Source organism: Tympanuchus pallidicinctus, unplaced genomic scaffold (assembly GCF_026119805.1).
Source record: "Tympanuchus pallidicinctus isolate F22 unplaced genomic scaffold, pur_lepc_1.0 scaffold1, whole genome shotgun sequence".
Taxonomy (NCBI): Eukaryota; Metazoa; Chordata; class Aves; order Galliformes; family Phasianidae; genus Tympanuchus; species Tympanuchus pallidicinctus.
The window spans coordinates 54,609,716-54,636,283 of NW_026294618.1; the positions used below are offsets into that span (position 1 = coordinate 54,609,716).

At 35.0% G+C, this 26,568-nt stretch overlaps 1 protein-coding gene across 6 annotated transcripts in view; it reads right to left on the bottom strand.

The window, feature by feature from the left end:
- The window catches only part of AHI1 (Abelson helper integration site 1), a 94,860-nt gene that overhangs the window by 66,280 nt on the left and 2,012 nt on the right, over positions 1-26,568 (bottom strand). For 5 of the 6 annotated variants that reach the window (XM_052680573.1, XM_052680563.1, XM_052680542.1 and 2 more), the window contains exons 2-16: positions 23,851-23,991; positions 22,892-23,013; positions 17,588-18,198; positions 17,187-17,344; positions 16,009-16,219; positions 15,067-15,259; positions 13,018-13,113; positions 11,326-11,511; positions 10,596-10,751; positions 8,711-8,843; positions 8,254-8,377; positions 5,905-6,134; positions 3,717-3,820; positions 3,093-3,211; positions 246-376 (exon numbers count right to left, since the gene is read on the bottom strand). In XM_052680573.1, coding sequence (XP_052536533.1) covers positions 246-376; positions 3,093-3,211; positions 3,717-3,820; positions 5,905-6,134; positions 8,254-8,377; positions 8,711-8,843; positions 10,596-10,751; positions 11,326-11,511; positions 13,018-13,113; positions 15,067-15,259; positions 16,009-16,219; positions 17,187-17,344; positions 17,588-18,198; positions 22,892-23,013; positions 23,851-23,860 — 2,584 coding nt within the window. In that variant the 5' untranslated portion in view covers positions 23,861-23,991. Of the gene's footprint in view, positions 1-245; positions 377-3,092; positions 3,212-3,716; positions 3,821-5,904; positions 6,135-8,253; positions 8,378-8,710; positions 8,844-10,595; positions 10,752-11,325; positions 11,512-13,017; positions 13,114-15,066; positions 15,260-16,008; positions 16,220-17,186; positions 17,345-17,587; positions 18,199-22,891; positions 23,014-23,850; positions 23,992-24,529; positions 24,608-26,568 lie in introns of those variants that run through there. The other variant, XM_052680552.1, reaches the window with a different exon arrangement.

Consider the following 26,568-nt stretch of genomic DNA (forward strand, 5'->3'; position numbering starts at 1 on the left):
TGCAGCTCAGCTTAAGGTGCTCCACTCCTGCTGAATACCACAAATTCTATCTCTGCCTATTTGTTTCCTCTAAAGAACTAGATATTAGAAATTAATGACAACTACTTAAAAGATGGAGCTAAGGCTCCAAGATTTAAGAACATCTTACTGATGGTTTCACCTGATATCAAAAGCGTTTCAGTAAAGCTTAGAGAATCCTTTCCTCTCAATCTTGACAAATTCAGTTAAAATCATAGGACAATTACCTGTCTCTGGATTCCACACATAAGCTTTTCCATCTTCGCTTCCAGAAAAAAGAAATGTACCACATGGTGTTAAAGTGCTGTGAATCTTCTCTCTGTAATTTGTAGCACCTATATACTTCTTTGTAGCCAAGCTGAAAATAAAGAATAGTCTGTAAATGTAGAAAATACTTCCATTTTAGACAACTTCTCGTCTCAGTTCCTTCCTATATCTCAGAAAAATAAACAGTGATTCTCAAGTAAATATACGAGCACCCACTGCTTGCTGAGTGCAACTCTTACCCTTCATTTTCCCTACTTTTTTAATGAACTTGAAATTACACATGTATATCTTTCATTAAAAAAAAAAAAAAGTATATACTTAGATATGGAGAATAGATACAGATATAGGTATTCAAATTTTCTTGATTCAGGGCTCCAAAGAAAATGTGGAAATTAGTACTATTATTCCCAGCTCTGTCAAAAATATTTTCATTATGCTTTTTGAGTTTAACTGCAACTCAGTAATGCGTAAATTTATCTAGCATCTCCCGTTACACTTTTCAGGCTATTATTTACTTCATTACAAAAGCAGCAGAACAATCAACAAATTTTAGACAAACATCTTTTGCTGTTGATGTTAATATTTTAATATCATTTTCCTATTTAAGAGTAGGAATCTTCATCACTGAGAAACTACTGGTCAGCATAGTCATAATGATCTAAAAATGAACTAGTTTGTTAAATAAGTTGTAAGCATCACGTAAGATAGAACTGGCAAGAGGATTTAAACCAGCAGCCCAGCTTGCAAGAGACCTCCAACATCACATACAGCTAGAAGAGGTATAGAAGTGCAAAGTGAAGAAAGAAATTATATTGTGATGCAGATTTTGAGGCAAGAAAAATAGTTATAGGCTAAAAACAGCCCTCAAAGAGGACAGTAATTTTTAAAAGGTTACTGCAGAAGCAATGGACATATGCCGGGAGAACTGCAATGTGATTTATATTACAAGACAGAGCATTACTTTTAACAATATTCTGAATAAATATATCTGAGATGTGATTACGTTTGGCAATCTTTGGATGCTTTGAAGATCATATTGCAAGAACATATTTTCCCAAGCGAGAGTTTAGGTTGTGCGAACAAAAAGACAGTATCTCTGAGATGCTCTATATGATGTGAAACTAACTTGTATATGAAAGAAACCCTAATGTCCGAAACAAAATGCTGATCACATACCTGAGTGACAGGACAGCATTGTCCAAAAAGATAAAAATAAAAAAGTTGAAAGAGGACAGTTCAGAACAACTAGCCGCCAAAGTGAATTGTGCTGATCTGTGACCTCCACCCCCTCTTTTCTCATGCACGGAATGAAGAGTTAATGATGACGTGCAAACTTATCATTCCTGGGTATCTGACTCTGTGGTTTATTGATAGATTTAAGCCAGTGTAACTGTGGGCTGTGGTCAAAGCAGTAGTCCTGCTGCTAACCTCTCCACCCTTATTTTCCCAGGCTCTACCTCATTTCTCTAGTGTATTAGCAGCTATCAGATGAGTTAGATTAGATAACTGATTTAAATTAATATTAATCATTTGCTTTTGTAGGTTGATTTTCAGCTGGATCAGTTCACTGATCTGACTTACCCTGCAAAGATCTCTAGAGCTGATAAACAGAAAATACTAGGAATACATGGCTAAAGGTGTGCTGTATTCTACCGATAAGATGACTTAAAACAATTGTGCAATTGCATATCATGTTAACTCCTTATAGAGATTAAATATGTATCTCCAATTTTCTCTCTGAAACTAAACTCTCTTCATGATTCTGAAATTGTTCTGATAGGACATCAACATCAACTTTAAAAAAAAAAGGCTACAAGTTATTTCAGTTCATCTACAGATTTCAGGCTTTCATTGAGTTTAACCTTCTAGCACAGTCATTATAATTTACCACTTACAGTAACAAATAAAGAGTCACTTTTAGGACTAGAAAGCCTTCAGCTAGCTCAAACACACAATCCAATATATGCAGTAGTGAGATCTCTGGAGGAAGTAGGCCATGACAAGTTTCTCATGCTGCCACAAGCTGAAATATATGATATTCCATTTACAACCTAAGCTTTTTTTTTCTTCATACTTTGAAGATGTACAAACACTAGACCATGCTGCTTACAGAAGTCACGGACTTTTATTCTTTGGAGACACTCAAAACACAATTGGACAATGCCCTCAGCAACCTACTCTTGTTCTTTGATTAGTGGGGTTGAGTTAGACACTCTTCAGGTCCCATCCAACCTCACTAACTCCAGTGATTTTGTCAACCTCATTTCTTGCAATCTATTAGTAGAGCATTACATTCACAACTATTAAAAGAAGAAAGTAATCAAGAATTAAGTTTAAAAAAATATCACCACCTGCTCAAAACAACCATAATATGTACATAATTGCATTATTCAATATATATGATGACAATCTTCATTACACTTTTCCAGGCACTTCCCAATATGAAACTGAGAGAAATATATGAATGTTAAAATTTCAAAGTTACTCTCAGGCCTAGATTTCATTTCTAAAAGGGAATGCAATCTTCAGGAGGTTAGAGTGTTATCTTTCATGTTGACTCTGGAGCTTAAGACATCTAGTCATTTTTAGCAATTTTATTCTAAAAGGCATACCCAACCTCACACAGAAGGCCTACAATACAACAGTGTTTTGAGACGATTTTCCAACACTAATATTTCTAACCTTTAATTACTAGGACATCTTTCTTCTTCACAATCATACATCTAGCAGTTTTATGGAATCTAATTTCTCCACTAAGAAAATTTTAAAATAAAAGTAACTATACAGTAATACCCAAATCTACTTACATTCTGAGATCAGTAATTCTCAGGGTACTGTCTTTGGCATGGATTAATAAACGTCTTCCATTTGGATGCACCTCCAAATGATTTATTGGAGTTCCTTTAAGATCATTTTCTTTTATTTCCTACAGAAAGATGAGAAGAAGTTCTGTTTTAATACTCAAGTTTGTAAACATTATTATTCTTTTTTCTCTTCCATTGCTCTTCTCCTGCTCTCTTCACTCTATTCGGTTAAGGAAAATGTTTGATCCTAGATCCCTAAGCAATCAGCTTTTCATAACCACAAGGCAGATCCTATTACTAGTGAGCTTCTGAAACACAGCTGATGACAGAAACACTGACTGAACATTAGGCCTCAAAGGTATTAAAGGTGACTGCGCTGTTTTCTCTAGTGAACAAATCTAATTCACATATATCTGTTAATATGACATTATTAAACCTCAAGAATTTTCATGTTTTATATGCCAAAATTAAACGTGTGAAATAATTCAAAAATGCTGTCAATGAATCACAACATGATTTTGTATTGTTAACAAGTTATTTCCAGTTAAACAATGAATTCTAATCAAGTGACTAGATTTGCAACACTTCACATAAAAATTACAATGCTAGTTTAAGAAACCTGTATACTTTATTAATTCTCCAGTGTTGAAACAGGCATTGAGAACTTCCTTTCACAGACGTATCCCAAACTATTATCAGTCCTGAACTATCTCCTGAGAACATGTGGAGCCCTGTGAAATAAAAATATCGTCTCAGAAAACCATACAAAAGAACAAATAAAGACAAGGAGTTATGAACAAAAAGAAAGCTTCTATTATTTTCAGGAATAGGCAAAAACAAATTACTTCATGTTTTGCTATGACATAATCAGTACCAAATACATTTTGCTTATACTAGATTTAGCAAATAAGTTAGACACTAGGATGCTAAAAATTTTATTAAATTCATTCATTTTCTATTCATATGCTAAAAATGAACATTCATAGCTCAGTGAGTGTTACAGAGAATCATGAGTTGGAAGGAACGTTTAAAGGTCACATAGTCCAACCCTCCTCCAATGAACAAGGACACCTACAGCTAGATCAGGTTGCTTAGAGTCCCCTCCAGTCTGTCCTTGCATATCTTCAGGGACAGGTCACCTACATCTCTGGGCAACTAGCTCCAGTGCTTCACAGCCCTTATAGTTAAAAAACAACAACAACAAAAAAACAACACCTTTTTCCTTATATTCAGTCTCAATCTTCCCTCCTTCAGTTTAAAACCATTTCCTTTCACAAGGTTTGAAACCTTGCCCTTCCACAACAGATCCTGCTAAAGAGTCAGTCCGTTTTTTGCTTACAGCCTCCTTTCAGATACCAAAAGGTTGCTCTCAGGTCTCCTATGAGCCTTCTCCAATCTGAACAGCCCTAGCTCTCACAGCCTGTACTCATAGGAGAGGAGTTCCATCATTTAGATCATTTTTGTGGCCCTCTTCTGGACACACTCCAACAGGTCCATGTCTCTCCGATAGTGAGGACTCCACATCTGGATGCAGTACTCCAAGTGAAATCTCATCAACACAGAGTAGAGGAGGAGGATCACCTCCCTCATCCTGATGGCCACACTTTTTTTTTTTTTTTTTTTTTTTAAAATGCAGCCCAGGATACAGTTGGTTTCTGGGCTGAGAAGGTACATAGCTATTCAGTCTGACCACCTGCCAGCCACCAGTTGTCTTAAGTCTTTTTCCACGGGGCTTTGCTCAATCCCTTAATTCCCCAGCTTTTATTGATAGTGAATGATAGTGATGAACATCTCATGCTTATCTATATATTCCCCAAGAGCAACTTGAACACGTTCCAATAGTTGATCTTAACTTAGGCACAAATTCTGCTTAGGAAAAACGCAACATTTTCCTCTACTTAGAAACTATAATCAATAATATTTCCAAAAACGAATCACACAACTACTAAGGAAGTCACTAATACCCAAAGTAAAATACTTTCAAGTACATTATTCATTCACCTATTTTCAACTCTCCCCATCAACCAGAGAATTACGTCAGTGCACCTGTGACACTACCCACTTTCAGCTGTTAATCTACCAGTTAACATTCTTCAAAACGTTTGAACTAATCTCTGCCCTCTTATCTCACCACCTTTCCACTTCAGCCGAGCATTAAAATTCTCAGTCTTATTTCTGTTATTCTATTTTTTTATTTGTTTCTAGTCGGCAACTTCAAACAACACGGAGCATCTGTCTTTGTTACTGTTCTGATCACGTAATCTTTTCAAGTGCTGAGAGTTCTTTCAATCTGGTTTCAAACTTCCTGCTTCTGCTCTTAAATGATTACGTAATTCTTCAATTCCTTATCCAAACATGCTTTTTTCCCCCTATTTAACTCTTTACACTAGCTACCAGGCTTTCCACCTGCATACTTTTGCGTTTGCATCCTCTGAATAGCAGTATCTGTACTTTATCTTCTGCTATTTTTTTGCCGCAATATATACAAAATATTAACCAGCAAATATTAGATAGTTACAGGGACAATACAAACTTAAATTGCTATCAAAATTTGTCCAGTCATCACTGCTGAGTGACATCTTTTCTATGCTTACCATTCCTGATTACCCTTCAATTACATCAGGAACTACATGTCCCTTTGTGCTTATCCAAAGTAGTTTCAAATAACACACAATACTAATATATTAATTACAAACAGAACTAAAATGATTTTATCATAGCATTTCACATTGCTTCTAGGAAATAAATCAAGTTGCACGAAACTGGTCTTCAGTTGAAGTAAGTAATATTTGAAGAAGTAATACCAGGTATATACCTTCAGTATCAAAACAAAGTGTGTTGATGAAACTTTTGTGACCATCAAGCTCTTGTAGCAGTTGCCCATGGATTTCTTTCACACTGGCATTCCATATTCTAATTACAGCATCATAACATCCTGTCACCACCAAAGAGTCAGAAACTGGGTGGTACTTAGCAGTGTAAACAAATGAAGGATGAGGGAAAACCTTCACTGCAGATGCAACTTGTGTTTCAATCTTCCACATTCTAAAAGGAAAACATGTTAGGATATCTACTGAATAAAGCAATCATATACATGGGCAAAACTGATGCCTTACTTTATGCTAGTGGTTCTAAAGTCAAATGCTTGCAAACACTTAACAGCCATTTTTAATCGTCCCAATTTGTTCCACATATAATCCTCTAATAGGCTATTTTCAAACAAGAATTAAGGTACATCTAATACCTCACATGATACTCTGTCTTCTAGGTAAATTCAGGAGTACTTATTTAATGGATATTTTGCACATTTTAAAATACACCAGGGATTTCATGGAATGGCTTGGTTTTTTTTTCCTTTCTTCAGTTATAAACACATTATTAAAAGTGACGTAACATTACAAGAAAAACAAAATAGAAGTAAAAAAAGAATAAAAGCACAACTCACAAATGCGCATTCAGAACCAATAAAAAAAATTAAAAACCCAGAAAATTTTAAAAACAATCATCTACCATACAGTGGCAATCATGATCTCAAAGACATTTTCTTCAGATAAGTGCATAGTAAGAACCGAGTTTATTTCCTGTCCTTCACTATCCACAGCTGTAATATCAAGCTTTTCTTAAGAAATGTTGTTTCATGCTCATCTGTTGAGCCTTTTCCTAAGATGAACCCATAAATGCAATGGTACACGGACTATGAAATAGAGGCAGATGGCACACTGCAGAGAGCACACAGTTACAACGTGGAATCTAATTGTTTGAGTGCTTAGTTTGAGGTTTTGTTTCCAGCAAATGCTGAAGAATTCTAATATCACTCTGAGGTGAGCTCATTACAAAGTTACAGTCCCTAAGAGTACATCTATTAACTTGCAACTTAATGTACAAAGTCACAAACCTATCTTAGAATGGTTTTGCTCTAACAGCAGAAAAGCTTATTTATTGCTCAGAAATAATGAGATATTAAATCTTAGGTAGGCTCAAAGGCAGCATTGCCAGTAGAAGACATTGTATAAAGAAGGATTAACTTTGAGTTTTCCCTTCAGCCTTTTGTACAACTCTCTGAGTGATGATCCAGGTAATAAACTAATATGACTTTAAAATAACAAAGGTTCTTTCCCTGCTCATCCTTTAATTCTAATATGTTTCAAAAGTCAAGTAATTCCAACATTAAGGGAAAAAGAAGAAAATTCTTTCCTGAACTGAGTCACTTTGAAGGCAGTGGACAATAAACACAGGAAATAACTCATACTATGATTACGCATAGCACACAGAAAAGGAGGTAGATGGCTGCAGTTTCATCTTGCTGCCACAAACTCAAGAATTTAGGAACATTCACGGCATTCATACAAATAAATAAAAACAACTGAAACTGACACCTCCTGTAATATAAAAAAACACCTTATTTTACCCCAGTCCAAATAAAATAAACAAAATATTCTCTTTATTCATACACAGAAAAAGATAGGGGGATAGCAAAAAAGCTCCACACATACATCATTTAACAATTCTTCTGGTATTTTAATTATGCAACTCCCTGTAGCATTACTGAATTGCATAACAGAAGCAACAGATAGGGATCTGAAGAACTTAAAAAAAAAAAAAAAAAAAGCCTATGAAAACCTATGAAGTTGCTCATAACAAAATTCTGCAGTGTCATGGGCATATTTTCCTGTTTTCTACAGCTTTGAGAGTTTTGCTTCTAAACCTCAAACAGACTAGGATCTTAGCGTTAACACCGCATGGTAGTACACTTTTTAATTGTTACACATTCAGACATTGAAATAAGACAGTCCAATTCTAATTACGGTAATTTAAGTTGCAATATTTAGCTATATGTCCAGAAAAATCAAAATTTACATACGTGCAAAATGGCAGATTTAAACACATTTCACAAATTTTAGATTTTCTATTTCCTGCCTCAGGTACAAATTTGCAAGTCTAATGTAGAGTACACAATGTCAGTTTCTGCAAGGACAGAATATTCCAACTGCATCAATGATTTCTTGAAACATAGAGCCTTTTTTATTCATTGGTTTGCTGGGCTTTACATTTAGATACTACTATTTTTTGTGAAAGTTTTACTCTCAAATATATACACACAAAATTGTGTCACTTTCTTTCATGCTGCTGAAGCTATCTACCAGAAGATTTCTATTATACGTACCTGACAGTACCATCAGAGGATGCAGTAAGAAGGTGTTGACTGTCCTTTGACCAACAAAGATCATACACTATGTTAAGGTGACCATAGAATTCTCTCAGGAACTGTCCAGAAGGAATTTCATACACTAATGAAAGTTTAAATAGAACAATAAACATTTTGAAAGCATTAACAATCAATTATACACAAATAAAGCAAAGATTAGTCTAACCTGAGGCTGAGTTTTTGCTAGTACTAGTTTATTTTCTTTACATTCTCCTTTTCAGAAAACAGTAACAAACAGTTGCTAGATGTGCACGGACAGCAAGCATACACTTCCATCTAGTGGTTCACATATGTCACAGATGTCTTAACCCTTCCTAACTCTTCAGATACTGGGCCCAACAGGTTTAAATTATTAAAACCACAATTAAGATAAAGTACATTAGTTATAGAAAAGTACTGCACAGTTTTAACTTACAAGCAATGGGATAGCCATTCTTTCCTGCACATGCTGCTGCCAGGGTTCTTCCATCATGAGAGAAACGAATACAGAAACAGCCCATATCTCCACCTCGCAGTGAAAACAGATGTTTGTTTGGAATGCGACAAGCCTAGCTTTTCAGACAAGAATTGGGATTACAGAGTTATAAATATTGACTGAACAACACTCAAAACACTTTCTCAGCTCTTGTCTTACACAAGTTTTCAAAAAAAAAAAATCAACCTCATAAACAGAGAGAGTTCTGTGTAACTTCCACCACATTTAGCTTGTCTAACAGAAACGAATATATAACTGACAAGTCTTTAAAACTCAAGGAAAACTAAAAAGAAAATGCCCTTCATTTTAAGATACACTTAGCTATGACTATCCTTCATATTATATGCTATGGAGTTAGCAACTCAAGTTTCATTAAGTAGTCTAAGTAAAACTTTCAGTAATTTAATAGTTGCAGTGTGAACTCAGAAAACTAACTACAGGCACACAAAAGTTTGGTCTGCCAAATCACCTTCAGCATTCCTCATCGGTATTGTAATTCCCTATTATTAATATTTTTCCAATGTTTAACTGTCAAGAAGTTATATAGGCATTAGTGTTTTATCATCTCTTAAAACACCTCCTTTTTTATCCATGGGCTTTTTCCTCAAAACTAAATTCAATACTTAAGAGAAACTAAACAAACCAGAATAATCATTTGACTATTTAACCTAAATTTGATTTATTTTTAAGAATGACAAATGAACAGATTTCTATGCACTTAAAATATACAAATATTCCTATTATCTGCTTATGAAATAATTTAGTATATGTTCTTCACTTAAGAATACAAGTAAATGCATCTTGGTAAAAACTATATATGTGAGGAGGTGTATTTTTTCTTTTTAACCTCTCTTTAAATTAAAAGATTACAACGTTGAATCAATTTCAGCTTCAAAAAAACCCACACATTTTACTTACACTTCAGATAGCTTGAGTTCATATAAAAACATTTCATAGGAAACTCAGTTCACAATAGAGCATTTTGGAAAAATATCATCTATCTATATTTACGGAGACAGATAAGAATAAATTATCTTTAAAATATATTTTTAAAATAATTTTTCTGTATACAAAGAAAATAACAACCTTGAATGATTTTTTTTTTTTTTTTTAGAAAAACATTGGCTTTAGTATTCTTCAGAGCAACATCCTCCTAACATTACAAAAATGTTTTCAGTGGACATCATATCACAAAACAGATCACTGTTGGTAACAAAGGTTTAGTTAAGAATAAAGGAACTGTCAATTTTATTTTTATTGCAAACTAATATTCTTAGGATTTTTCTTTCACTTCTCTTTGAATAAACACTTACTTGCAGAATGGCAATTCTTGGAAAATTAACATTAACATGAATAAACATTTCAGGGAACCTGCCATTTGTAGCAAGAAAATCTGCACTGCAAAACAGTCTTACCTATTCTTTAGGATTATAATTAGCAAACATTACTAGGAAATAAAGGTTTAGATATGTTGAAGTGTTCTCCTTGAAAGTAGGTGTACGATTTAGCTTAAGCTTGAGAACTGTCTTCCTAACTTACTTACTTTCCTTACTTACGTACTTGAATAGCCTTTCAGATTCCTAGAGAATTCTGAAGATGAAAACACTTGACTCTTTTGGGAAAAACAGTTGGATGAACTACATTGGTTGGAAGCTGTGCCTTCCCTGCTACCTCAGAGAGATCTTTGCGTTTTGTGCTTTTAGTAGTGTTGTTTTGTTCTTTCTCATGTTTTAATGCCTCATAACACATCATACAGATAAAGCTATTAAGAAGTAATAAAACTTTAAATTATGTTTTACTTCAAAAGGAAAATAAAACACCTCACCTGTCCAGGAAGCCTTGACCACTTTAGCTGCTCTTTTTTCTCCTCTAGAGAACTGACTTCACATGACCTTTTAGATCCCTCCCCACGGAGCTCACACAGTGTTGCACTACTTTGTTCCTGTTGAACAGCCACCATAGAATGGAAAGAAGGGGCAACCTTAAGGCAAAAAAAAAAAAAAAAAATTATTAGGGAAAAAATTCATAAAATAAACACTGTCTTATCTGAAAAGATTCGGAAGTACTTTTAACTTCAAGTGGGTTGTTTTTTTTTTTTTTACAGATGAAAAAACGAAGAGACTGGAAAGAATCTCATACATGAGATTCAAATATTAGGAAATTTATTTAAAGCAATTCATAAGTAAGTGACTTACTGTTCCTCTCACAGAATTTACACATTTGCATGAGTCCAGTGACTAAAAAAAGCATTTATCCTAATGAGAAGGAATATCTGTTTTCCAGAAAATACCCTGAATTTTCTGCCAATGACAGAATATGCAATGCTACAAGTGGGAGAAAGCATCTATTTTTCCAAAGATAGTCACAAAGCACTGAGTTTGGAACAAATATCTTAAGATGCAAAGTTGTATTATAGCTAGTTATGTACTATTTTACATTCTACACACAAGGCTAGCATTTATATACATGCACACATATGAGACACACACTGAAGCTATTTACACAGATTTTTCTGTAGGAGCCTAGTACCAGTAAATATATAAAATTTAACTTACATGATCTGGCAGTTTTATGCCTCTTACAGTAACATATAAAGTTGATGGGTAACGACTTCTAGGACATTTTGCCCACCAGTCATAAACTTCAACAATGTCTGAATGTGACCTGGTCTTTGAAGGTGGGTAATACAATTGCAGACGGAGTCTTCCATCAACGTTTAGAACCCCATTTGCACCAACAAGCTGTAAATGCGATTAAAAAGAGAAGTGTGTAATGCTGTAATGCTATAACATGATTGAAAACACAGCAGTGACAGTGGGGTAGAAGGGTCTACGCTGCAGCAAGTGAGGATAAGCCCAAGCGCAGTAGGCATAGACGCAGAAACAACGGCAAAAAAAATAAAAGTAAAAATGCTGTTCACCTTTAGAAATCCTTAGACAACCAGGAATTCCAGCAAGATACCCCTGCCTCCACTGCCAACCCTTAAAAGACACCTGGGAGGGAGTGAATCCTGACTCCACCCCTTCCAGTCACTCAGGTGCATTGCATACACCTGAGCTCTCCTAGGTTGGCACTACCATCCCACCAGGTGCTCAATCACTGGTTAATGACTTAACATTTCCACTACAAATGTTTAAACAAAACTAATAAAAATCTTTCATTATTTCTAATATTACAAATAAACACAGCATAAATTCTGAAATCCACTTTCCTCTGGGGAAGATTATTATTCCTAAAAGTGGTAATGAAATAATTAAATACCTTAATCATGAAATCACAAAGACTAACACTTAGACAGTGGTCTAGTTCTTAAAGTATATTTCACATGCACAGCAATGATATCCTGCAGATGGGAAGAACCTCTGCAGCCTCATTTATTTATTTTTTTTTAAATAATCATTTGCTGGAATCGTCGAAATCCTTAATGACTGTGAATCCATAAAAAAATCTCTTCCAAATCTGCCTCCTCATCAGGTCAGTTTTATTTGTATTTATGAGCTTGAAGTCCATCCTTGCTTTCATTCAGGAACACAGCTCTAGCTGTATGCACACCCAGACAGGGGATTCTGATTCCTGTAGAATCATCTTGGGATGAGATAAGAATCATTACAGAATGATCAGGAGGTCCCTGTGCTTTCCCGTAAGCTTGCAGTCCATTTATCTTCTCCTGTATGTCTCATGTTATGGACTGCTTCACGGCTGTCAAAATTTATCATTCACAGAGGTAGTTAAAAACGAACAACCCTGAAGCAGGTTAAAACATATAATAATCTTGTTAGATCTTAAAAGCCCAAATGAAGACACTTGAGTTTCCCCTAAATAGAGTTAAAAAAGCACGACATGCAGGCTCTATCTCACTGCTGCAGCATCTCAAGCTCCGCAATTAAAAATGGCAGTCATTTTATTATCAGGCTAGGGAGTCTTTCTGAAAACTGGTCAACTGAAAATAGCAAGTTTCTACTTTCCCTGTCCAAGATAGTCTCTTACTCTTGATGAGCAAATAAAATGTGGAAATTATTCCACATTTCTATATTCTATATCCTCTTGAAAAAATAGTTATTCTTTACTGAATTTCCTCTGGACTTGATCTAGAGAAGAGAGAAGGAAGGATGTGAACAGGCAGGAAAGGATTTGTTTTTCATCACCGCTGCCTGGAAATATTCAAAAGTATTTCACCACTTACTAGTAGTTGTTTTATATAATTAAAAAGGTTTCTAATATTTTTTTCTTTTAAAAATTCACAATACCTTTAGAAATGCCCAGCAGATTTTTCGGAAACCACAGTCCTGAATTTGTGCATCAGAGTTGACTCTCGCTTCATCCATACTTAGAAAATCAAGGATCTGCAAGCATTAGTAGGAATATAACTGTACTTTTAGTGAATATATACTTTACAGCAATAAAAAATTACCACTAAAAATGCACTAGATGTGATTTATCACAGATTTCAGTTTTATACAGTTACAAAAAAAAAAAAAGTACTTCTTCCACACAATGACACAATTAGAAGCAAAAGGACCTTTTGCATTTACCTAATGACTATTTATGATCTGTTTTAAAAAAGTGGTTTGTTTTTTTTTTTTTCTTTAAGATCAGGTTTATTTTTTTTTTCTCCCTTCTTCCTCAAAAAAAAAAAAAAAAAAAAAACAGGAAAAAGATCATGAATAATTTTCATAAATCCTACAGTTCATATATGATACGTACAGATAACATTCCTAACAGGCATACCAAGCTGTAAAATAATCTAACTGGAAAAAGATCAGTCAAAAAGTTAATTTTCCTTCTTAACTTCATCAGTTAGCCTATAAGAGCCTTCATTTTTCTCATCAGATCAGAATCTTCTCATATATAGCAACTCCTTTAAATTTATGAAGCATATAAAAAACAATCATTTCATTTTCTAAGTTATGCTTCAAAAACTATGGTGTTCAAAGAGCAGGTTTTTGGTGTAGTCATACTTTTGGCTCCACCATCATAATTCCCACAAAGAATTTTAAACACAACTGTAGTTAGATCTGTGCTAAGTAATTGGAGACTCTTAATTCTAGACATGTTCATTTACGAGTGTCACAGAAAATCAAAAAAAAAAAAAAAAAAAAGCAACATACAGTGAGATTGTATATATAAGGTATTTGAATTAGAAAAACAAGGAATAAAGAAATAATATATTAGCTTTGCAATTTCAGTTAAATACTGCAGAATCTGTCTTTGTATACACTTTTTACAATAATTGAAATACTTAAGCAGAAAATTATGTTAAAAACCTACTCTACAATTTCTAAAATGTTAATAGAAAACAGGGCAATGGCTCGTTCATTGGTACAATGGAAAAGACACACTGCTGCAAGCAGACTGACTCTGTCTTTGAGTTCCTCCCATCCTTCCCCACTCAAGAACTTAAGCTTCTTTTCATATTTCAAGAATTACCACCCCAGATATGTGTACAGACTGGGAGAATTCATTGAGAGCAGCCCTGCAGAGAAAGACTTGAGGGCTCTCATATGAAAAGCTGGACATGAGCTAGCAGTGTGCTCTTGCAGCCCAGGGGGCCATGAAGATGATCAGAGCACTGAAGAACCTCTCCTCTCTCAGAAAGGCTGAGGGACCTGGGCTTGTTCAGGAGAAGTACTCTAAGAAGAGCTTACTGTGCTCTTCTTGTACTCAAAAGGAGCTTATAAAAAGATATATATTTATTTAGTCTCATAGTGACAGGACAAGGGAGAACACTTTTAAACGAAAAAGGAGAGTCAGATCAGATGTTAGACAGGAATTCTTTACTGAGGATGGTGAAGTAGTGGCACAGGCTGCCCAGAGAAGCTGTGGGGGCCCCATCCCTGAAGGCATTCAAGGCCAGGTTGAATGGGGCTCTAGGTAACCTGATCTGGTGGGTGACAACCCTGCCCACAGCAAGGGGGTTGAAAACCTAACATTCCTTCCAATTCAAGCCATTCAATGTTTCAAATATGAATGTAGAAAAGAAAGTGTTATCTTTTTTACATGGTATCATCCCTCATGATTTGAAGTGATCTTAATGAGCCTTTACATTGAGTTTGTTAGCTGAGTTCATTAGAAAACTTGATTCTTACAGATCAGGGTTTTTTTGACTTATTTACAAGTGGTGTTAAAAACACCAATGTTACTTTTTGAAACGTCCACTTAATGCTGTATATTAAAGCTTCACTTGTAATTCAATATAACTGAAATAAAACACTTGAATAAGCCATATATACACTCTTGAATTACACACAAACTTTACAAAATCAAAACAATCAAAACATCAAAATATTTCATCTTACCTCAAAAAACAGAATTACTTGAGGGCTTTCCTCAGTGTTTTGAATAAAATAATTAAAGCGCTCATTAAATATGATTTGTTCCTCCCAATCTGGGACTGTTGACCTAAACTGTCTAAAGTCATACGGCTGTGTCATAATAGGAAGAATGTAGTCGATTTGCTCTTCCTCGTTGGAAGACACAACTTTCCTCTCCCTGTATAAAAATTTCCAAAAAGTTATAATAGTTTTAATGTCTTAAAACCACAAAACTCAAACAAAACAGTAACTTTGATTAATGAAAGCAAAGAAAAATATAAGATAACATTTGATTTTAGGGAAAAAAATAATCAAAAAACACAAAGATTGAAACAATTGGTGAAGTACACAGAAAGTGGCACAGTAAATTCAAAAATTCTTACAATCATGCCACTGTGACCACATTTATGCATAATGATTCTGATAGAGTCTATGGCGTAAAAAGTGTTAGAATTTGCTTTTCAGGATAATTATGGATAATAACAGTGAAATGAAGTAACAGAAGTGATTAGAAAAATGTAAAGGACTGAACTTCACTTAAAGATTTTAGAAATTATTTTATGGAAATGAAAAGGCAAATGCTGCTTATACCACAAGAGTTTTGCTTGTTTATTCTAATTTGGCATCTGAGCCAAGAAAATTTGAGACACTGTCTCTCAGGAAAGAATACAGAATAAACAGTGTGGTAAACATGCAGATCTTAAAAGCAATAAAAGAAATAGCACAGATAATTTTAAAGAGTCAAAAAAGAATGAACATCATCCTAATTTACTGTAAGCATTATTATGCATTATCAGAGATGTAGAAGCTGCCAAGAGACCTCATAAGCTTCAGAGTTATTTTCATGATCCATTTTAACAGGAGAAAAAAACATATGTATTTATAACAATCACAGACAACGGAAACAGTTTACTAAGCAAAAGTCACCTATGTTCCTTTTTGACATATAAGCCACTTTTCTGATCAACGATATGGATTTTAACTACAGGATGAGATACAAGATCAGTCTTAAGTCGATCAGATCGATGGATATAAACTCCCAACACAAGATCATCATCAGAACCAAATTTAGACTGAGTTGAAATTTCTGAAGTCCTCATTTCTTCATCATTTTCTGCAGAAACGCCTGTGTTATCTTCTGTAAACAGTAAGAAACAAACAGACAAAAAACAACAACAAAACCCAGAGATTAATGTAGCAGCTTAATGAGTAAAGATATTTCATGTTCACCATAAAATTTGCAACACGGTTACAGTTTAAACACAATTGAAAACACGATTGAAAGAATATATATAAATGCATGTAAACTATTTCTATTAAAAATATTTAAAACCAGAGGTCTTCCTCTTGATTGACATAAGCTCTTCTCTGCCAGAATTACTTAAAATTGATATAGTTCACTAACCTGTCCTGGGCTATGGCCTATAATTTTATTTTATTTTTTAAAAACTATATAAGCAACAACTGATGCTTTCTCTACTGCATTCTCCCGAACCTACCAAACACCTGCTGAGGAACATCCCAATTTAGAAGTTAGAGAGACTGCCATCCTTAACAGTTAGCAAAACATGAATTTGTGTAATGCCCCTTTTTTAGAAAATTGCTTCCTATTTTGGACTCTGCAATATTTGAGGAAATTAATTCTCCAGTATGACCACGTGCTACCTGAAAAAGTATTTCTTACATTTGAACTGAGCAACAGGTTAAAACAGTGACAATACGCCATTTATAAAGTAAGATGTGATTAAATAATCAAAGGGTAATCAGAATATGAAACTAAATAGTAATATATAAAGCTAGGGTATATATATAAAATTCTATATTATTCCTAAAATACACTTAACATCTTCACAATTTTAAAACTAACTCCAGTAAATGAATTCTCAAGATTATACACAGAAACACAAAATTAACTTCCGTACAATTGATTATTAGAATTGGAAGCAAAAAAGTACAACTATTTAAAGAAAGAGATGCAACTCCAATTCCAGTCTCAACCACTATTGAGGGAGTACTAGTGGCAAAATATTTACATGAGAAACAAAAGGAAAAAAACAACAAAGTGATTTGGATATAGCAGCACACCATTCATTTTGCTAGCAGACCTTTTTTGGTTTTCTTTTTAACCTTCTTTGCTTTAGGTTTCTGTTTTTCCATGCTTTCCTCCAGGTTCTGTTCTTCTGATACAAATTCTCTTTCCAATAAATGATTTTCATTATTACCTTCTGCTGGATGATGCTGCAGCTCAGAAAGGGACATTGCACTGCAATGTAATGGATTACTGTCAACAATTGCATTCTGTGACATATGGAAAAACTGTATGGAAGATTCAGAATCCATAAGTTTAATATTAATGTCAAGAGTGTTCTGTAACATCTATTTCATAACAGAATTATCCAGTTATCTCACCACTTAACGCATAAACACAAAAGCTCCCTGATTGACTATCTTAATATGATAAACGTTGCTTAAGACTCATACACAAGTGGTATACTTATCACAATACCTTGTTTCAGCTTTGCATACAACTGCTACTTCTTTCTTCTTTTTCTTCTTTTTGCCCACTTCATCACTCAATGCAACTTCATTGCTTTGAACAGCAGAGGTAAATTCAGACACCTGTTCTTTAAGTTTCATCCTTATTTTCTTTTTAATTGCATTTATCTCATTCTCAGCCACATGCAACTGATAGGCTTGAATTAGCTCTTCTTCCTCTTCTAATTCAATTGCATTTCTCACTTCAGTGAAGGAATTTTTTGCCTTTCCATCATCTCCTTGATGAGGTATGTCTGTTTGTGATCTACTTTTTGTCTTTTTCTTTGGAAAATCATTAAGCTTTTTTCCAAAACTCTCCAATTCAGCCTCACATAAATTTTCCTCCTCATTAAATTGTTCTTGTAACAATGATTTCTTTTTCTTCTTGTTAGACTTTGTTTGCTTGCTCGCCTCTCCACTAACAACATCGTTATTTATTTTCTCTGCGATTGATGCTTTCTCTCTGAGTTTATTTTTCGTAAATCGGGGACTCTCTTCTTCAGGATTGTACGTGTTGTTTATAATTGCTTCATCATGCCCACTTTCCTTTGTTAGATCGATGTTACTTCTAAAAGTGTCAAGCTATAAATGAAAAGAATATCAAATGTAATAAAATCACGTTCTAAGGATGAACATACTACTTTATGTTATCTCTTCAGCAATATTACACAAAGTAAAATCAAGGACCTAATAGTTTTTATGTTTAAAATTAACAAGTGACAGACTGAAAGACAACAGATAATTCACACTGGAAAAAAAAGTGCATTTGGACACTTCACCTTCAGCACAGTTTCATATGTTTTCAAATGACTCATGCATATCTAGCAAAAAGAAACCAGTCAGTCCACTCCAGTAAGTATGCTGCATAAGTATGCTTTACACTATGACAGACTGGAAAACAACATGCAGCATGGAAACAAATATTTTCACCCTTTTAAAATGCAAGTTAGAGACAAGCTTCAGGGACCATAAAGAAGATCATGTTGACTGTTAGCCTTTGATAGATCATTACTCCATCAAGCCTTGTACTAAACTTACAAGGTAAAATGTTAGTAGCAAGAGAGCTGCAGGGATAGCCTCTCTGAGCAGAGACCAGCACCACCTCGTGTCAGATTCAGCTGCTCCAATACATATTTGTCACTGTGAAAGCAAATTTAAAACATAAAAAAAGCAGTTCCTCAGACACACAGCCTGTGTGATCTTAACTTGGGCCATGTTTTCTACACATACAATTTAATTACAAAAAGTAATTAAAACATCACTTGCATCAGACTGGGTGCTGGATAGACAAGAGGACACTGCTAGAAACATCATCCATCTGAAAAGCAGAACCACGGGAGATCAGCTAAGAGCAACTGTCTATGTATAACACACTTGATCCAAGTTAGAAAAAGCACCCCATCTGGAAAAGCAGCTCAGAGGACAGTGATACCTTTGGAATAACTCCAGCACATCCAGTCCCGACCTCATCAGCTTAAAGCATAGAACAAACAAGGTGGCTTTTTTCAGGACTGTCACATTAGGATAACTGGGCAGAAGAAGCTACCTGCCCAAGAACAGGTTTGCTTGTGCAGCTGATTTGATAGGAGAGGGTCAGGCACAGGCAAATGCACACAGGCTGGCTAACACACAAGCTAAACTCAGGTACTTTTCATTTGCCACCTGTACTCCAGAGCTGACAGCAGTTTCTTTTATAAAAAGAAACTTTTATATATTTATTTTTATTATATTTATATATTATATATTATTTATATTATTTTTATATTATATTATTTATATTATTATATATAAATAAATATTTATATTTATATATTATTTTTATTATTATTTATTTTATAAACTTCTCAAGTGTGTGTGTGGAAACACAAACTGGTTTTGCTCATGATATCAAGCATTACATGGGCAACTGTATGTCTTCCCACAACACAGATACACCTCCGAAGAATAAGAACCAGCACTTGCCAACTCACTGAAGGGCTGAGCTGGCCACTGATTCTGCTTGCAGTGAGATAGTAAAAAGAAAGCCTGAAATGGACACACATAATGCAGTCCTGCCTTGAATATAACACCTTAGTTTTCAATGTATGCTCATCTCAGTATTATTAGCTGGTTAGGCTGTAGACTAGGAAAGAATTTCTTGACCCACAGTCTTGTTTGTCACCTGGTAGAAAACTTCATAGACTTTTTTTTTTTTGTTAGTTTTATATCTTCTTTTCTACCAGAAAATCTATACTGACATAAATGTATTAAATCCTTGCTTGATCTGACGTTTAGCTCATTCTAATAACTTGTAATAAGAGGTACAACGGGGGAAAAAATAAGTATAGAGACTGTTAGCCTTGGAAGGGTTAATAGGAAATTCCTTTCCTGACTGTGTCTTGATGTCTTGCTTTTTCAGCCCTGCCTGGAGGTGTCAGAGCCACTGCAGCTCTGGCTACTAAGCAGCAAAGTAGATCTTCATCAGCCACAGCTGACATCTATATCCATTTGCATTACAATACCTTCATTCCTATCAGTTGTGTCTTGAAACTCATCCCGCCCTACTGCCATGGCTTCTCCCCTTCCAGTCAGACTGCTTCCTTTCTCTCTTGCTAATAGGCAACATAGAATGCAGCAGGTGAGCAGTCTGTTTATCACATCTGACAATTAAAAATCATAGCAACCTCCTGCAGTTCCAAACTCAGATCTCAAGGAAACATTGGACTATGAAGAAAAGGTTTTATTACTTTAAGAAAGACTAGGTTCGGTAAGAACAAAAGCAGCAGCTCTCAGCTATGACCTGTTTCTTATCAAACCTGGGAAACCATTTATGGCAAGTATGTGGCACAAAGACAAACATCACTGATGAATTTCACATTACTTAAAGATATCCGATACTCCATACAGTTGTTATATGAAGTGAGCAAAACTGGCAGAGAGCCAGACAAATCTCATCATCTCTTTCTCTTGCTTTCTCACAAACATTTATTTCTCACAAAGAAATGAAAGGCATTTGCTGAATCACTCATAGAAATTCCTACCTAAATGCAGCATGGAAAATATCAACGTGAGCTCTTAAATCTTTGACAGGCTTTAAGGAAATATTCAAAACTGTCAGTGCAAGGTTTCAATACATATTGTTCTCAATTTTTCTTTTTTGTTTAGTTTTTTGATTGGTTTAAATTCACAGCTCCACCCACACTAATACTAAAAATGCTCCTTTTTTGGTGTGTATCAGCTTTTGCTTCTTGTTCACCATGATTGTACTTCAAGCATTTCTAGCTGACTCCAAAACAGTAGTGTTTTCACATCAGAAACACTTGAATTGAAAACCAACTTAAAAATCAAAGTAAGCATTAGATTCTTATGTGAGTAGTATATAGTTGCATGTGAATATGCAATTATGTGCTCAAAAACACATCATCCTTAAAATTTACAAATTAAAAAAAAATAATCATGTTTCATAGAAGCACAGAACGGCTTGGGTTGGAAGTGGCTTTAAAGGTCATCTACTCCCACCAGCATCAGAATACCCATATAGTTACATTTGTGCTGCAAAAGATTTCTGTATTACTGTGTTAGCAGAGCTTTTAGTATCACTTTTGCAGAAGTCTTATATCAGAAAATGATGGTAACCTTGCAAGGAGTTGTTAGCTGTGACTGCTGGCTTAAGGAATTTAATAGCCAGTAATGCACTGAGCTTCAACGTAGAACAACCTTCCTCCACGGTGTGTATTTCTTTTTCATAGGGAATGATCTTCAGAACAGCAATACAGTGCTTGGTGATCCTCTCTCGATTACCTTAGAACTAGAACAGGGCCACAGTTCCAATTGTCTCTGACTGCATCAGGGACTATTTAAGCAATGGAGAGGCATTGTTCAAAATGTAAGCATGGTTGAGATACTCAAAAGGATGTTTTGACACTTAATTTCTTAAGCTGTTACTAGTTGCAATTAACTGTGGCAATGTTTGCATACTATGTTTCAAAACCTGTAATACATAACATCTTAGCACAGATGCTTTTTCCTTCTTTGCTACTGAAGTAAACCTAAAAACAGAGTACTCTCGTAGTTACACCTGCCAGCAAAGCAAAAGGCTTTTTTATATTTTAAACATCACACTGATTCTCTGTATATACTATTGACAACCCAATACATGCTCCAAGGCTCACAAAGTAAATACATATATACGTACCCATAAATACTAGCTTCAGATGATCAAACAACAAACTTAGGCTTCTAAGTTTTATCTCTAAGTATATTTAGTAGTCACATAATAAATAACAAATACATATAAAGATCTGAGATTATATAAAATAGCATTCCATTGTCTTTAACAAGTTACACAAGAATGAACTTTCACTTCCAACGTGTGGAATGGATGCAACTGCTAGAAAAAAAGATAGCATAAAACCTAACAGGAAGAAAATAAGAAAAAAAAAAAATAAATCAAAAAACTTGTCTTTTAAGCAAATTCCTTTCCTTGGAAATTCCAATCATCGTCAATAGCTGGGATTATATAGGACTCAAACACTATGTTTCTGTTCAGGAAAAATGTTATGATATAAACTCAGAGGAATCTTTCGGGTTCTTTTAACTAGAGACATGCCACAAACAAAGAAGTCATCTAACCACGTGGTCATCTTGATAGAAGCATTCATAATCTGCAAGTCATAAGCTAAGGCATGATCTTTAAAATGGGCGTACTGCATAAGTACACATGCAGCGACACAGGTAAAGCAGCATAGTTCAGCAAATGCAAAAAATACATTATTATGGAGATCAAAATGAAAAAACATTTCAAGTACCATTTACTGTTTGTAAATTCCTATATCAGTAACTTTAGGGAATGAAATTGATGATGATCTAAGTTCTTATAAGTTCTCAATTCACAGATGTATTACACGTCTGTATTACTCTCAAAACCAAATACTGTTATGGCTACAATCCCACATTATTCTATCATTCAGATTCCTACTGAAGTCAATAGAGAATTTAAAAACTGCAACAATTTTTAAAAAAACATAATGGGAAAAAGTACTGACAGACTTCAAATGAGTGCACATATCATTTATTCTTTTCCAAAATTACTTACCAAATAATTCTGACATGCCGCTGAAGTAAAACTTCTGGTATGTAAACAACAAATAAAACCCACGTTAAGCCAAAAGACATGTAAGCATTTTGTTCAGAGTATAAACTGTACTTCAGCACATTTCACTTCTGAAGTACGTTTTCCTGGTCTTTTTCCATTGAGAAAGGCAGCTAACCAAAAGCTGGATGCATTCAAACTTACCACAATATTCTCCTGAGAGTGGGACTTCTTTTTCCTTGAATTCTTTTTGTCCGCCAGGCCAGCATGATGTCTGAAGATTTCCTCAAAGCGAACTTTGGTTTTTGCTTTTGCCTCACTTTCAACTGAAAAAAGTAAATTAGCCTATGATTCAAAAACTGCTACTCCTACAAAAGTGCTTTAACATGACAAGAGGCAGTAATTATTTTTATCAGGAAAAAAGTTACCAAGAAATGTGTTTAGTACTCAGTTAAGAATTTCCACTGACAGTGTAAACTGCAAGAGGATTACTTGGCAACATGGTACGAATACGGCTGCTATTCACTGATGAAACTGGCACAGTTTTTAATCTGTTTCCTGAAGAAAGCAGATTTTTGAACTGCACACACATCAGGATCAGCAAAAGACCTTGGGCTAGCCAAAGCAGAGCACAGGCGACTGCCCTCATCGTTTATGAGCAGAGGTACCCTGATAAAAGAGGTTAACATACTGTCTCCGGGAAAAGGAGCAGCTCTGGGTTCTTACTGAGCCTGAAACAAATCTGCAAGAGGAGGAAGCACCTATGGATCTGAAACCAGCTAATGTTGAGAGCCTCTGCCTTTCTCTGAACCACAATATTGTTATCAGCAGCATTTTGACCCTGGAAGTAGCAGGTGTTCTAGCTCTGCCACCCTATGCCCAGGTAACTTTAGCTAACTTTAAGATGTAATCCAGCACACCACCAGAAAAGGTTACTGAGTCCTCAGCTAAAGCATATTTACCACAGTAATTAAAATATTTAAAAAAGCAGACAAATTAAAAAAATAAAAAAAATAAAAAAAAACAGTACTTCAAAAACCAGATACAACCAACAAAACAAAATGAAAGCAATGCAGCTTAAAAATTCATCAACAGAAGAAGCTCCTATCACATAGTTCTATCTATTAAAATACACATCAGAAATTAAACACAAATATTCTTACCTGTTGGCATTTTCAGTCCTCAGTTAAAGGAGGCTCAACAGAACAGCTGCTTCTTCCTCAGGAGTCATCTTTTTTTTTTTTGTTTTTTTTTCCAAAGTAATTAACAACTTCAATTAACACAACTAGTCCATGGACTCGAAGCTACAAATTGAATGCATATTCATTAACATCAAGTATGAGTACAGGTCTTTCAGACAGTCTAGAAATAAGTATTTCTCTAAATTACAAGTTCTCTGCTGTCAAATATCAGCACCCAATACTTGTTACTTCAAAGCAAAAAATAAAAAGCTATAGCAAGTTAAATAGATAATAGATGGCAAGTATTTCAGTAGTGCTGCCCTCAAAGAACAAGTACCCCTACTGTACACTTCATTTATATGAAGTCATTTATACTGAAACTTCCCTAATCAGATTCCTATCTGATAGCATCTTAAAGAAGTCCCATTTTAGCCAACCGATAGCCTACAATGAAAAAGATTCACAGTTGTTAGCAAATCTAACTTTAGTGCAGTTCTATAAATATTTCTGTTTACATGTTATGTTTAAGTATTTGTATGAAGTAGACAAGCAATTACATGAAACTTTTCTGTAAAGAAAAAATGTTACACCCTCCTAGCTGTGGAGAAAAGCTTGAAAGTGCAATACAAACAAAGCTGGAAGGCAAATAAAAATATTACACATTTATCACCTCATCAAGAAAAATGAGAATGTTGTTGTAGGGGAACTGCTAGGTCAGGGCTTGAATTGTTGATGGAGCACCTGGTGAAGGGGTGGCTGGCCCAGTGGGCACAACTACATTGTTTGCACCTATGTTCCCCACCTGACCAGAAGGGCTGGACCCAGGGTAGAGCTGGGCTGGACTCATGTAAAGGCCAGCCACTGTAGGGAGAATATCTGTTAGGCGTAGGCTTTTTCCTGAAGAGGAGTGCTGCATAGCCAGAGAGCCCCTTCAGTAGTTAGGTGAGTTCAGCTCTCCTGAGATTACTGGTCTACCTGTGAATATTTTGCTTGGTATTGCAAAGAACGTGTCAGAAGCAATTTTGCTTCCTTGTAATCATAACAGTTGTATAATTAAAAAAAGAAAAGAAAAAGCTAGTTTGTAAACAGCGGAACTAATGAAACCTACCCTCCTATGACCTATGAATGCACTGTGCTTCCCTTGGCCTTCTATGCAATACACTATCATCCCTACCTGCCTTTCCAATAGCACGTCAGGCAAGAACTCCAAGTTCTTCCTACATAAGAAAGCCTATGTTATGTAGGACTCACAGGACCCAGAATACAACAGTTCTAGTAAATTAAGATGCACTGGTAAATTTTACTATACTGATTAATTCTCCCTGGAACAGCTTCAATCCAAACCATCTAGCACTCTCTTGAACAATACTTGTATACAGATTAGGAGTTGGTGCAGATTATGTGTCTGAGCATCTGCACTACGGTAGCCTCAGGTTCTTCCTGTCTCTTGCAGTGTTATTTACTTCTTCCTTAGCCCCTTCTGGTACAAGCTTTCAGTTACTTACAGTAGCTTGGTCTGTTAACTGACAAAACCAAACCAAATTAAGAAACGAGCAAAGAAACAAACAAACAAACAAAAAAAAAAGGCAAAGTGTATGGGTTGGTTTGAGGTTAAATAAGTGCTGCTTAGTCAGTTGGCAAATGTTGTTAGTTTTGTGTACTAACCATCCGACAACATAAGAACATCTGAAATGCCCAAGGATGACCAAAATGACTCCACAGGAAATGATCCATTCTGTAATATGTTTCATCCTTTCACCCAGGGTACAAATATTTTCCCTTACTAAAAATCTTTCTACTTGTAGAGCAAAGCTTCATCAGTACAATTAAACAGTGACTGTTGTGAAGTAACACAAATGCCTTATTCTTTCAGGGAATGAAAGAAGAAAACACTACTGAAAGTACGTTTACCTTTGAAATGTGTACTGTTATACAAAATGGCCATTTTAAAAGTATAGGTCATCATAAACTAGGAAATACTCATAATTTGAAGGAGTAGAAAAGAATACAGTGACAAAACTTTGCATGCTAACACTGGAATCATTTACTGTGAGTGGCAGGAATTTGTAATATTCTCTTACGATTCGTTTATTGATTTCACCCACCTCTCCAAAAATATAATTATAAAATCAAATGAAATGATAAAGCGTCCTTCACAAGAACAAAAAATACAAGATGACATAGAGCAAAGCAGTGCAGTAAGTAAAGTACAAACCTACTTCAAGTACGGATATATTTTATAGCCAAAGGATAAGTGAGTCACGTAACAACAACAAAAAAAAACAACCTGCAGGTAAATTAATTTTGCAGATACTTTTCCTCTTAATGGAAAAAATACCTTTCCCAAGGCCAGGCTCATCTTACGTGACCAGTAGTCTCTGTGAAATGCATACATTTGCCAAATCCACCAGGGACTGCATCATTTTCCATTTACCTCTGAGCATTCAGAAAAAAAGTATCTACCATCTTAGCTCAATAAAATTGAGATTAAAGCCTATAATGACAGTGCTTTTCTTTTGTAGACATTTCTAGTTCAGAATGACATGACATCTGACACACTTAAAGCAATTATTAGACTGGTATAAATATAGATCATTAATCAGCAGGGATAAGAACTGTTTACTTTATATAACATCATCTTAAAATAGGAGAGACTTAACCTTACATTAGAGATCAACAACCACAAGCCATCAGAATGGC